Source organism: Squalius cephalus, assembly GCF_949319135.1.
Source record: "Squalius cephalus genome assembly, chromosome: 17".
In the NCBI taxonomy this organism is placed as follows: domain Eukaryota; kingdom Metazoa; phylum Chordata; class Actinopteri; order Cypriniformes; family Leuciscidae; genus Squalius; species Squalius cephalus.
In genome coordinates this window covers 21,086,470-21,101,467 of record NC_137138.1, presented here as the reverse complement: position 1 = coordinate 21,101,467, position 14,998 = coordinate 21,086,470, and the positions used below count along the sequence as shown (strand labels likewise).

The 14,998-nt window shown below is 37.2% G+C and overlaps 1 protein-coding gene across 1 annotated transcript in view; it reads left to right on the top strand.

Moving 5' to 3' along the window:
- The first annotated feature begins 7,961 nt into the window (after positions 1 to 7,961).
- adamts2a (ADAM metallopeptidase with thrombospondin type 1 motif, 2a) overlaps positions 7,962 to 14,998 on the top strand; it is an 83,545-nt gene continuing 76,508 nt past the window's right edge. Inside the window, exons 1-2 of the mRNA XM_079847498.1 lie at positions 7,962 to 8,158; positions 11,085 to 11,488. Of these exons, the coding sequence (XP_079703624.1) occupies positions 8,074 to 8,158; positions 11,085 to 11,488 (489 nt within the window). The 5' untranslated portion in view covers positions 7,962 to 8,073. The remainder of the gene's footprint in view (positions 8,159 to 11,084; positions 11,489 to 14,998) is intronic.

The window sequence follows — 14,998 nt, the reverse complement described above, 5'->3', positions numbered from 1 at the left end:
GGGTGAGCCACTGTATAAAATCATAATTCCTTCAACAAAGTTAAAGCAAAACAGGTTTGCCATGGAAAATACACTGTTGAGGTATAAACCCAAAATGTGTGGTGATGTATTTTTTATATATTTTTTTGCTTCATATGCAAATATCTATCCACCAAAACAGGGATTTGTGTGTCAGCTGAAAGGCATGGCAGCAAATCACACTGGTTTTGAGGTGTAAAATAACCTGGTTTTTATTAAGTGCAACATGTTTCTGGATCAACATCTTTGTTGATCCTGGAACAACATTTCAATCAACCAATCAAATTTGAGGGACACGTTTACAGTTTATGTCAAGTTTAGGCTCACAACCAGGTTAGGTGCTTCTATCAGTGTTATTCACCTATTATTTCCCTCTGATTTTAGGGATAACTTATGGTTAGGGTTAGATTTAGAGGTATAGGATATTACATTTTCAGACAGGAATGTTGTTCCAAAATCCATAAAAAATATGTTGACCCAGGAACGCGTCTAACTCGGCAAAAACAAGATGTGCAGTGTACAACCTTATCAGAGGTTGTTCATCAATGGACTCAACAGATTTATTGTTTCCTTGAAGGAACAGTTAATCTAAAAGTTAAAGGGTTAGTTCACCCAAAAATGAAAATTTTGTCAGTAATTACTTACCCTCATGTTGTTCCAACCGCGTAAGACCTTCGTTCATCTTCGGAACACAAATTAAGATATTTTTGATTAAATCTGAGAGCTGATCACTCCTCCATAGGCTTCTAGGTGACCGAAACTTGCTGGCCCAGAAAAGTTATTAAAGAGATCGTTAATATAGTCCAAGTGACTACAGTGGCTTAATCTTAAGTATATCAAGCGATGAGAATACTTTTTGTGCGCAAAAACAAACAAAAATAACGACTTTATTCCACTATTCATTTCCTTCTCTCTGGGCCTTGTAGTGTTTTTGCGCTGCGCGTCTGTGTTATACGTCATCACGCATCACACACATGACCAGCTTCGGCCAATTGTGAGCCTACGTGGTGACGTGTAACACAGACGCGCTACGCAAAAACACTACGTGAACCAACTAGAAGCCCAGAGAGAAGGAAATGAATAGTGGAATAAAGTCGTTATTTTTGTTTGTTTTTGCGCACAAAAAGTATTCTCGTCGCTTGATATATAAGCCACTGTAGTCACCCCCCCTGAAATGATAATTACAATAAATCATGCCAAACTACTTTTTAAGCTTGTCTTTTCTTTTCTTTTTTTCTATGATATCAGGACAGTTGAATCACCCTGAAATATTTGACTTATTTTATGCCCTAAAAAAGTTTGAGCTTTGAGGCTCATCCATTTTTTATTCTAAGTGAGCAGCATGAACATTCTTCATAACATCTTCTTTTGTTCTCAACAGAAGAAAGGCCGTAGAACGACCTGAGGGTGAATACATGATGACAGAATTTTCATTTTTGGGTGAACTTTGCCTTTAAGTGTCTTGTCAGTACTTGTATTTGAGGGCTTGTATGCCTTTAAGCGTATGTTCATGTAATCCATGTGTCTGTTCAGCAGCAGTCGTTTAGCCCAGCAGGTCACGTGACATGTGAGTTTGTGCGGAAGGAGTTTCAGGAGGAGAGGGTAGAGAGGGAGCGGAGGAACAAATGTGAAACACGCGTCCTGGCGGGACACACTGGCTCGGCCGTGGTTCGTTTGAGAGCCAGCAGTGACGGCAACATAGATCCATCTCTCTTTTACAGCCACTAAACAGTAACAAGTCCCTTACTGCTAACCTGTGCCAACTCTGGACCCTATTCATGGAGTCTCAGATTAAAAACAAAGGCTATGTAACACAGCATATCTGTCCTGCATTTCCCGGATCCACATGAGTGAATCATATGACACATATGGTGGAATTGGCCGGATGCACCGGAACAAGAGAGGAATTCAAACAGTGTGATACATGCATTACGACATGTTGTTGCACATGTGGTGTGTGATAATATCATAGGTCATAATGTAAATTCAGTTGCTCATAAGTCTGAGCTCTCAGGGACTTTCATGGCTGGTTGTGTTTAGACTTTAGGTTGTGTCTGAAGCCAGCTACTGAATGTATCTGTTGGTTTATGTATCTAAAGGTTGTGTTTAGCTGCAGTATGCATCTATTGGTTTTTCCCTTCAGGCTCTATTACATGAAATTTGCTGACTCGTCTTTTTTGTCCACAGTTGGCAGTAAATAGGTAGGAATAGCAATAGTCTATTGTTGCCTGACAAGATTGTGTTTGTAAATTAAATTTAAAAATGTGTTCTGTGTTGCATTTGCTGTTTGTATTGCTTAAATTTAAAATTCATAGAAAAAAATTATATAAATATAATTATTAATAAAAAATAATTTGATTATACTGTTTGTATCTCTAAATTTGTCAAAAGTCTAGAATAATTGTTTTTTTTTTTAATGTTTTTGAATGAAGTCACTTATGCTCAACGAGGCTGCATTTAATTGATAAAAAATTCAGTAAAAACTATTGTAATATTGTGAAATATTATTTCAATTTAAAATAACTGATTTCTATTTTAATATATTTTTATAATGTAATTTATTCCTGTGATGGCAAAGCTGAATTTTCAGCATCATTATCCTTCAGAAGTCATTCTGATTTGGTGCGCAATCATTTATTTATCTATAGTGCTAGTTATCCAATAGCTTAGTTTTTTCACAGAGGTATTATAATTCTTTAAATGCTTAGAGAAAATGTTCCTTTCGCAGATTGTCTCCAATGGTGTTATTTAGACAAGAATTAATATACATGACCATCTGCTTCCACATTTACTCTTTTGCAACTTCTTTCAGTTCAGTGAACCAAAACTCATAGTCTTTCCTCATCTGACCTCATCATGCAAGTTCAAATGACAAAACTCTCAACTATTCCCAGGATATGACCTTCCCCATAAGTATAAATTATACTTTTACTGCTTTAACATCGTATTTGGCCTTTATATGGTGTATACTCAAATTTTAAATGCAGTTATCCTTAGCATGTATACTCAATGCACCTAGTTTACATTCTGGATGCCCAGCTACAAGAAAGTTGCAAGCATGATAGCTTGACCCATCTGGCTAAACAATGAAGCTGGAATGTAGAGGTTCAATTAAACCATCGTCTCCCTTAACCACAGTGACAACCTCAATCTTTTACCTCAGTCAGAGAAGCATGAGAAATAGACGCGGTCCCCCTCAGAAACCCTCTCTTCTGCTCTGCACTTAAAATCCCACAATCTGAAGTCTCTGCAATTATGTCATAAAGTTAACCACAGCTGACTTTTGCTAACTGAGCTTATAGTTTAATAGTGTGCTGTTTTTTTTTTTTTTTTTACAGTCTTATCTGATTCGAAATGCTTCCCAAAACTGTTTTCTATAAACAAATATTTCTGTAAGTAAATCGTTTGTTTTTATAAATTTATGTTGTGAATGCAATGCAAATAAAAGTTAATTACTCCATATGATATAGCCTAAATGTGTATTCTAAAAAGTGTATGTGTAAGGTATAAAGTGTATGAATTTATATTTTCACTTGATGGCTTTTGGAGTTGGGATAAACAAGTTGATCTGTTATTGATCCCTTGATAATGTCAATTTTTTAAAAGAATAATTTCAGCAGTAATAGCCAAAATGAAAATAATAATAAATATAGCTGCAAGCAGATATTTAGGGGCCAAGCACAAAGAAGGCACAATAATTCATGCAAGCATGGATGGATATCAGACCAACTGCAACAATGAGCAATTAAAGGCATATTAAGATGATTTTTGGCAAAATGGCTGAAATTTAAGGTTTATCACTTTTGACCAAAAGCTGGTGCTGTGACTACATTTATGTGGTGTGGTCAGAGTAAGGTGACAATGACACATGCAAAGTTTGGTGTCAATTTGCCAAATAATTGCAGAGATACAGCCTCAGAGTCATTTTGGTAATATGCCATCAAAAACGATTTTATCTATCGATACGAAATCCATAACTTTTTGCCATCATGGTCTAAAGATGATCTGTCTCATTTGGTGAAAATCAGATAAACGCTTAAGGAGGAGTTCGAAAAAGGTTTTTAAAGAAAATCAAAATGGTGGACAGAAGTTTGGTCGACTATGGCAAAATTATCTATGTTCTCAGCATGAACCAAGAAGTTCGTCTGACTATGGCAAGGTGGCGCTGCCCCTAAACTTTTTGAGTATCTTCAGGGAATGGTGCTGAAGACCAGTGTTGGGGAAAGTAATACATTACAATATTGCGTTACTCCCAAAAATAAGTAACTAATTACGTTACTTAATTACTTTTTATGAAAAGTAATGCGTTACATTACTTTTGCGTTACTTTTTCTCACCTGGGCGGGGCTTGCTTGTTTGTTTTTTAATAACAACAACAAATTTTGGGCAAATATTAAGGTCCTTTCACACCAAAAGTTAAGTGAATAAGCCTCAGGCTGAAGGAAATGCATATTTACGCCTGTACAGTAGAGGGTGCCACTCTGAAACAAACAGCTGCTGTTATTCTGGATTAGAGAACAATAGGATACAGGAGAAGGAAGTTCAACACTCTTATTTCTAAATCTAATCTAAAGTCATTTTTGCTTATAGTATGGTTGAATTAGATCACTGAAGGTCAGCAGCAAAGACATTGGTTAATAAAGTGAGATTAAATACATAAAGTATATTTGTGTTATTTAATATACTTAATTATAAAAGTTACCTCCTCACTTTATTTCTCTCAACTTGGGGACAGGAGAGCTGCCAGTCAGTAAATATGAAAAAGTAACTAGCATCACTCTGTCTCCTCTCCACCAATAAGCTGGTGTGTGGTGGTGCAATATGGCTGCCGTCGCATCATCCAAGTGGATGCTGAACACTGGTGGTGGTTGAGGAGATGTCCCCATTCCATATGTAAAGCGTTTTGAGTACCCAGAAAAGTATAATATTATTATTATTATTAGGAGATTTTTTTTTTAATTCCAAATGACGGGAAAAAAATTTCAAAGGAAAATTATGTCATATGGTGCAATGAGTGCACATTTGGACAGTTGGTGGCGCTAGAGGGATTGAGTTAGAGACTCCAAATTTGCTATGGTGACAGTTCCGACTGTCCTCTATCTGTGTACCAAATTTTATAACTTTCCCGCAAGCAGTTCTATGGGATTCCATAGATAAGTGGAGGAGGAGGAAGAAGAAGAAGAAGAAGAAAAAGAAGAAGAACATTACAACTTCTGTGCTTGGCCCTTAATAATAATTTGCTGATCACAAAACAACCATATATGTGGGCATGATGAGATTTAACAGCTGTTGTGTAGGGCAACATTTTCAAACTGCTTTTATGGTGTTTTTTTCTTCTTTTTGGATCTTGACGGTCCCATTTCATCATCCACATTCGTTGTATGAACAAAAGCAGAATGTTCTGCTAAGCATCTGCTTTTGTTTTCCAAAAAAACAAACCAAAAAAAAGTCAGGGTGTAAGTAATGACAGTCTTAATATTTGATCAATATATGATCAAAGGAAAAATGATTGGAAACAGCTATTTATACAACCACATTTCAAATGGTTACTAATGTTAATGTCGAGTTGCTTTTGCTCCAAATAGTGCAAATGAAAAGCAACCTGTGGTGGTGGGTTCTTGCATGTTATTTCTCATCATCAGGTTTTTAAAATAATGAAGGTAAATCATCGTACTTTAAGAGCCTTTGCCCCACAGCGGAGGTTGGAGAAGTAAAGCTGCTGACAGATAGATGGCACATGATCCATTTCCTCCTGCGCCACAAAGATGCATTAGACATTCTTTTTCCAAGAACCCAGCATCCAATCTCACCAGGTGATTTATTTCAATAATCCACTAACTTCATAACAGAGCAGGATGCTTCTTCTCCAACTGCTCTGGTCCTGCATAACGTATGATATTAAAAATACTAGGACAGATGTATAAGAAATATGAATGGGAAAATGAGGAATGATTTCTAGACATCAACCAAAAACTAAACCACAAAAAGATCATTTAGCTTTTCCATGAATGTAATCCTGTTTTGCCATTCGAAAGTACTCACCTTCTCATTCTGAAATGTCTTAATTGGAAATGGGCATCTTAATAATTTATTTTTCCTTCTAAAATGCTAAACAAGTAAAGGAGTTTGGCTGGTTAGTTTCCGCAGTTGTCCTGCCGGTAGATGCCGTACACCATTAGATGAGCAAAAAAACTTATATTGATGATTTCTTAGTGTCTGAGTCTCCTTAAGATATTTAACAAACTTTATATTTTTAAGCTTATATGCTTTTTTCCCCCTGTCTGCTGTCTTTACTGTATCGCATATCTCTATAAAGTTTGATATATATTATATTGATATAGGCTAGAAAATCTCAACTGCTTGACTTTTAATGTGTTGCAAAATGTAGCTAAATTATCACCCTGCTCTTTATGTAGTCCAAAAGTCCAAAAATGTGTCCAACTTCATTCGCATACATACTTGTAGGGCGATTATATAGCATATCTCAACGGCTTGATTGCTTGTATCGTCACAAAATGTACACTATATTATTGCCCAGCTCTAATCTGCTAAATACGACTCTAAGGCATGAAGATATTGGGATATGATTTTAAGTAAAGCTGCTTTGAAACAATGTGTATTGTGAAAAGTGCTATACAAATAAATTTGAGATGACTTTCTTGTTACAGCTCAGAATAGTCAGCGTTGATGGATTTGGGTTTGCTTGGTTTGTTTAGATGTAGGCTATTCTACCTTTATGCATATGGTTTGTAGGTAAACAATATATAAATAATAGTAACAATAATAATAAATACTAATAAAAAAAAGAATGATTATTATTATTAGTAGTAGTAGTAGTAGTTAGCCTAGAAATCTAGACGCACCCTAGCAGCAGCAAAATTTATTTTGCAGCCAGTGTAGTCTAGCAACTCTCCGTTGACTTTCGAGCTGGAAAAACCAAACTCTAGTCAGGCCAATCAAATCATGTATAGAGTCGGTGGGCGGGCTTTACATAATGACGACAGAGTTGTGAGTGTGACGGTTCCGCGTGAATTCCCTGCTACTTGAAAACAAAGAATGGCTGCTGCTGCTGCTGGCGAACAGCGGTCTTTCGAATCGGCTTTGTCCGTGACTCGGGGGGACTTGGAGTTAAGCTTTTCTTTGAGAAAAGAACAAAGAACGGCACTTAAGTCAATCTTAAAACAGGAAGATGTGTTCGTAGTTTTGCCGGCCAGATATGACAAAAGTTTAATCTATCATCAACTAGCTCCGCTGTTGGGAAAACGCTCTGGTTGGTTGTAGCGCTGTCCTATTGCATGCAGAGCGAATTTGAAAGACAGCCGTTTATCCCGCCCCTCGGATTGAGCCCTGACAATGGTGAGTTGCCAGACCTAACATCTTGATGTAGGTCTGGCTTGGTAGTAGTATTTGAGTATTATTTTCTGTCAGTTACATGGCTGGTCATGTGATGGCAGCATGGCGGTGCCCTTGAGGGGGCGACCCCTCCATGTAGACTAAAACAGTTTTTTTTTTTTTGCTATGATTGACCTCTCATGTGAGTGAACGATGATTTATTTTTTGTGTAAAACTTTAGCAACTTTAGTTGCTAATATCCAAATTATACAATAGTCCTATTTAATTTGATTTCCTTCACACATACCCTCATATTCTTCACATTATATCTACTGTCCACTAGGCTACATGAGTAGGCTATTGAATGCCGTCTATTGAGCTTAATAAACTTTTTAAACAACAACAACAACAACAAAAAACGTATGCCTCTGAAGTGCGAGTCTCACAATGAGTTCCCCGCCAACGTTGATGAGAAGAACGATCAGACTGGTGGTCTTCTGTTGTCATGAGAGGGTCTGCATTCACGCTCACCGCGGACTGTGGAGGAGGAGAGGGGGCTGGAAAGGGAGGGTGAGAATGAGAGCCTATCTTCCCCGGTGCACTTTGCAGTCAGTCTGAAAGGGGAGGGGGGAAGGAGGGGGTAGCGTTCGCTGCTGGATCGCTTATCTGAGATCTCAAAGTCCGCCTTTCGCCCGTGCGCTCTCCCCTCTCCGCGGACCTGCCATGGATGTTACTCCTGGATGTGCATTCTTCTTTATTTTCCTTCACTTTCAGCACGCAGATACTCTTTACATCGCCAACAGTATAGGTACGTGGAAAGGTTTTTATTTGTCAGTACTGATCACGGTTACTTTAGCAGGAGATACGGATCCGTTCGGGTGTCCAGCTGTATGAAGCAGCAACTCATGTTTCAGCAACTTGTACTTTTATAGAGATGAACGAGTTTTAAGACGAATTTTACTGTCAGCGACGGTTTCCTTGCATTCGAGTAGATCTGGAACTTTTCATGGCTTGTAAACTGAAAGATCTATAACTTTTGTTAGAGGAAAAAGAACGTTATAATACAATATGCATCTTATTATAGCCTATTTACGATTAACGCGTTGATCGTGAAACTCAAAGGAAGCGCAAAAATCCATGCGACCTGTCAATAATGTAAAACAGCTGATGGATCTGTGTCTTCTGCTTGAAATAACTGCCGCAAAATGCCGACATTACTGTCAAGATACAGAAGAGTAAATTAGACAGAAGAACCATGCACATTACTTTTCTGTCAAATTAGATCATCCAAATCATATTATAGTGTTTAGTTTGCTGTAAGCTGCTCTTGAAGTGAAGGACACTTATGCATAGGATGCATAAACAGAGCAGCCAAATGTGTTGCTGCCTCTCTCATCAGCATGAAAGGAATGCATGACACATTGTAAGGGACAATGGGGTAAGATACCCCTTATTCTAAAAAAAAAAACTACAGTTTTTGTCAAATAGGTATTTGTATTCAGCTGCACATTAGAAAAGTGATGAGTAGCCTATTTTTTATGCTAAAAAGCTGTTTTTTTTCTTTGCATGTCTGAATTAATTTCATGACAGCTGTACTGTCAAAGAAAATCTATGCAGCTCTAAAAAAATATGCATTTCGGAGAATTGCAAATTTACCTTTTTTCCCCTGTGGGGTGTGTCAGATGCTTTCGGGTATAAGCTGTGCCACTGACCGAACTAGTGATCTGAATTTAGGAATACTAATATTTCTCTTTGAAATTCCTAAAGTGAGGACTAAATTACTTTAAATAATCTGAGTGAGTCCATAAAAAAAGGGTTTTACGGTTTTTAAATCTTCTCATGACTGATTTATGGTTGTCTTAGAAAAATATGCAGCAAAATACCACTTTGCAATCCAAGTAATGTGTTGTTGTTGTTATTATTATCCTTGTACGAATAACTAATGTTCATACTTTTAATTCAATTGATCAGGCATTTACTCAACCTGGCTGTTGATATGACACAGTTTACCGCTAACAAGGGGCAACATATTTTGTTGATCCTGGAACAACATTACTGTCCAAAAATTGAATCCTAAATATATCCCCACCCCCAAATCTAACCCTACACATAAGTTATCCCTAAAATCAGAGGGAAATTATATGTGAATATAATGTAGAATCACCTAACCCTGGTTGTTAGCTTAAACTAGACATAAACTGTAAACTTGTTCCCCAAATCTGATTGGTTGATTGGAATGTTGTTCCAGGATCAACAAAGATGTTGAACATCTTGCACTTGGCAGGTTCTGTGATAGGTGATGGCATTTCTCATTTCTCCTTGCCTAGAGCACAATTTAAGCAAAAGGTAATTTACCAACTCTCCTCAATGCAATATGTTTCCTTATATTTTTTATTGTTACTTACACTCTGTTTTGACCGAAGAATTTTACATCTGTTTTTTTTTTTTATAATTTTTTTCTTCATCGGAATGGTACGAAACTTGGTAAAGTTTTTGGCACTTGCTATATGAACACACAAACAAATCATGGACATGATTCGAACAGGTTAAAGGGTCCTGAAAAAAATAGTCACACTTGTGCTCCTCGCGGTCAAAAATGGCCGCATTGGAAATGAATGGGAGACGAATTTCACCTAGTGAAAACATTTGGTACTATGGCCAAATAAAATCTTACTGAAAGCTAATTTTTTTTTAGATATCAGACACAACTTGTTTAGATTTTTGGCTTTAATTTTCTCACAGTTTTAGAGTAAAACATGTTTTTGAAAATATATATTTCATATAAAAATTGAAAATAGCATTTGTGCAATTTTTTCATAACAATAAATGTAAAATTCTGTAACTTTTTTTAAGTTCACTTTTTAGAACATCTCATGTCTGTGCTAAAGCATTCAAGATTTACAACAGTTTAAGTTGGAAATTCAATTTTCAGGTCTATGCTCAAAAAGTGAATAAATGCATTATAAATACAGCGTAAATATAATTGTGACCCTGGACCACAAAACCAGTCTTATGGGTCATTTTTTTTTAATTGAGATTTATACATCACATGAAAGCTGAATAAATAAGCTTTCCATTGATGTATGGTTTGTTAGGATAGGACAATATTTGGCGGAGATACAACTATTTGAAAATCTGGAATCTGAGGGTGCAAAAAAATCGAAACATTGAGAAAATCTCCTTTAAAGTTGTCCATTTATGTTCGTGGTTGTGCTGCATTCACTCACAAAAATACATGTTTTATATATTTACAGTAGGAAATTTACAAAATATCTTCATGGAACATGATCTGTACTTAATATCCTAATGATTTTTGGCATAAAAGAAAAATCGATAATTTTGACCCATACAATGTATTGTTGGCTATTGCCACAAATATACCCGTGCGACTTATGACTGGTTTTGTGATCCAGGGTCACAATTTAGTACCATAATATCCCATAAAAATACAAAATATTAAATAAAAAAACATTATCAAACTAAAATATAGTACATTCATTTCATTGAAATAACACACGAAGAGCATCAGAGGGTTAAAAATATTTACACCTGAAAACTTTAAGATGTTATTTTAAATACACAACTGCCATGTGTTTGGCTAGCTGTGTAAGTATTGCAGCTGATTTCGAGATTGGTTGAGTTTTGACTGTTGTTAAGCTTCTGCTGTGAAAACTATTGACTTTGTGTTTGCGTGCACATTTGAATGTTTGTACCTGTGTGCGTGCCCCTGACAGATTCCCTGCAGCATGTCCTGAGGGAGTACGGGCTAGTGAGGCCGGTGAGCGTGGATGCTGACGGGCGCTTCCTCTCCCACGCCATCTCTGCCAGCCGGTTGAGTGGGCAGGGGTCCCACCGGCGCAAGAGGAGGCAGGCCAACCAGCATGGAGAGACCGATGAGGAGCAGGACCACCTGAGGCACAAGGAGACACTCTTTTATAACATCACTGTTTTCGGACAGGAGTTTCACCTTCGCCTCAGGCTAAATTCCAGGCTCGTGGCCCCAGGAGCAAAGGTGGAGTGGCTTGAGGACGATAACCAAACGCACTCTGAGCCCTTGTTGCCCAGTGACTGTTTATATGTGGGTTATGTGACCAATGTGCAGGATACATCAGTGGCTATCAGCAACTGCGATGGCCTGGTAAGTTCTTTGCTCTATCGTATAAAGCATTTACTGCATGATGTTCATCTAGTAGGATAATGACATGATGCCCACTTTTTAAAATATAAAAAAAATACAATTCATACATTTAAATACATTTTAAAATTGGGGGGCTACCTGTCAAAAGTAAAAAAACAAACAAACATATTTTTTTCATTTTTTTGAAAGACAAAACGCTGCATTTATTGATTAAAATACAGTAAAAACAGTAACATTGTAATATATTTATTTTTTATTTAAAATAAAAAAATGTATTCCTATGATGGCTAGGCTGAATTTATCAGCATCATTACTCCAGTCTTCAGTGTCACATGATTCTTCAGAAATCATTCTAATATACTGATTTGCTGCTCAAGAAACATTTCTTATTATTTTTCAATGTTAAAAACAGTTGTGCTGCTTAATATTTTTGTGGAAACCGTAAAATCTTTTGTAACATTGTAAATGTCTTTCCTGTAATTTCTGATCAATTTAATGCATCCTTGGTTAATAAAAAGTTGTTTTTTTGTTGTTTTTTTAATCTTACTTACCCCAAACATTTCAATGGTAGTTTATCACAGTTTTCACAAAAATACTAAGCAGCAAAAACAGCAGTAAAGAGAAATGTTTTTGAAATCAGCATATTAGAATGATTTCTGAAGGATCATGTGACACTGAAGACTGGAGTAATGGCTATTATTTTTTCATTGAGATCATCTTAAAATAACAATTAAGGATTTTTTTTTTTTTACTTGATTGCACAACATTACATTTTTAGAGTAATTATTTGTTTTATTGAAAATTACGTAGTTTATCAAAATCAATTTCTAAGGCTTGCCACGCGTTTTAAACCAGAAAAAAAACATTTCTTTAACAATAAATTGTATGACATTTGCTCATGTACAAATAGAGCACAGTGCTTTTCAGTGAGGGCTGCAAAGGTAATGATTCAGATCAGTTGTATACTGTCTTAACCACTGTTATCTGTTGAGAAGGCTATTTAGCGACTTGCTATTGGATGTCCGCCAGAGGTCCTTCCTGCCGGGTTTCTGTGCGTGCTTGAGCGCTGACTGGCATGGTTACTGAAAAAAGCCTGCCAGTCGCAGCTTATTGACATCACAAGAGTGTGCTGTACATTGTTTTTATATACATCTCTTTACAGAGGGACGACATCAAGTATTTGCTACCATTTTCCACCTCACAAATCGCCCTTGAAAAGCTATTCGGCCTTGGCTGTTGTCCATGAATTAGAGATCGACATAGATATTATTCATGTGTTTATATCTTGGATGAAATTGAAAGGAATTACCATACGCTTTGGTGGTTTGAGTGTGGTAAAGAAGAAGTGATTCTTTATTCAAGCGCAGTTCAGCTTGGGTTCTTAAAGGCTAACATGCGTGCCTCGCTTTTAAAAACACAAAATGACTGTCCTAAATGGATTTGCATCCACATTGGTGATTAGTGTGTCCCATTGGCCATTTTATGATTTGGAAGTTGCTGACAAGCACCACATTTGTCTAGTTTAGACTTCACAATGGGCTACTACCCCAAGGCAAAGGGAAGTGTTGGGCCATTAAAGTCCAACTGAAATCAAAATGGACCCTATTTACTTTGTTAGTGCATATTACTAGTCTTGTGGTGAAAAATGAATCCGTGCAAGTTAATACACAGAAAAAAAATTGTTTGCCGTCATAATCTTTAATCAAAGTCTGAAAAGTTACTTCCGGTCTGGAATGGCGTTCCTTCTCTGATGATGTAGGTTTGACGGCTTGGGTTGGGAAACGCTTAACCACTCCCCTCAAACCGTTAGTCTGCTATGAGCGAGAGATGGAGAGGAGGAGCGCTAGAGTAAAACCCTGCCCTCTGTTCAATATTCCTTTTCACTGGGAAATACGTCACAACACTGGAGAAAAGTCGTTTGCAACTTCCGGTTCACGCGGACTTTAAGTCTTTTGTGTGCAATTTTTAATTTAGAAGTCAAAAAGAGATGAGAACACAAAGACAGCGTTGAAAAATGAACCGTGTTGTTTTGGACTCCATTTAGTATATAGACAAAAACAGTTATTCAAAAGAGTTTATTTTGTGTTCCACAGAAGAAGGTTACTGGTTTGGAACAACACGAGAAGAGTTATCATTTGCTCTCCCTCATTTTTGAGTGAACCAACGCTTCAGAAATCCTGAAATTAACAAAAAGATGTTAGGTGGAATGGAAACTGGTTTTCAGAAAAGAGGGAGCAGCTGCTTTCTTTTGCTTTCAGTAATTGATACACTAGCCCTCCACTGTCTGTACTTGTAACTTCAGGCGTTCCTCACGCGGAGTGTGTTACATTTCTGTGCCTGGAGCACATGGAGTTTAGTGCATGTTTGGGCAGCATCGGAAAACACTCTGGAGTGACCTCACAAGTACAAGCCCCAGCTCCTCCATCAATTCAGCCTGAGAGGCGGGGGAACAGTAGCCCTGCAGTGAACTCGCAGACACGTACAGCACCACAGGAGAGCAGGGCCTGGCTTTTAGTCGATGTAGAGTGGATTTCTGGATTATTCCATTTGACCCACTGGGTTGTTACTCCGGAGACGGAATCTGAAGGGGAAACAGTCACCTTTTTAGATTCCTCATAAAAGAGTAAAAGGAATTTAATGTTGCATTTGGGGAGAACTTCCCTACCCTTTAGCTAAATGCAGTCTAATTCAGCAGATCCGGTTTTTAACCGGTAATTGTGTTATTCCTAGACACTTTTTTTTGCACATTCAAGGGCGAATTGACTAAAAAGTTTCACAGTGCATGCAGTATTTCAGCACAACAACTTTCTATGCACTAAACTAAGCACTATTTGCTGGGTGCTGTTAAAGTTGTGCTGTTATTGTAAGAGAAACGTAGGCTCTAAATGGAATTTTATTTAAATAAGCTTTGTTTATATTCATTTTCAATCCATCATGGTATCAGTAATTCATCAAATGACGGTCAAATAATGGAGAAGACCAATATAAACAGGTGTAGTGGTATAGTAAGCACATTTTTATCAGTTAAAAGAGTTGCAGTGGTAAAGGATGCACAGTCCCAGTAAACTATGTCAGATTGCAGAAGTGTGTTGTATCCTCCACAACCGAGCTGCAGGATGGGGTACATGCATGCAGTAAATTGGACTTTTTTGTATACATGATTTTATCAAATCAAGTGTTAAATCCATGCAGACAGCAAATACCTGCAACTAAATGACGCTATCAGTAGGCTCCAATCTATTTTTAGTGAATTCTAGTCCTCAGATTGAACAGCAAAATCTTTGTTGTACAGTCTCACACTCAATGACACATTCAAAGCATGTGACCTCACAACCTAACTGCTTTTGATGCAGACTGCATAGTTCCATGCATATTTAATGTCTGAACCCCCCACATGTGCACGTACAAACACACGCCTAATTCTTACATAATAGGAGTTTGTGGAAGAACAGAATTATGTAATTCCAGGGGCTAGAATGGATTTTATGGAGATTAAGGAACACGGACATT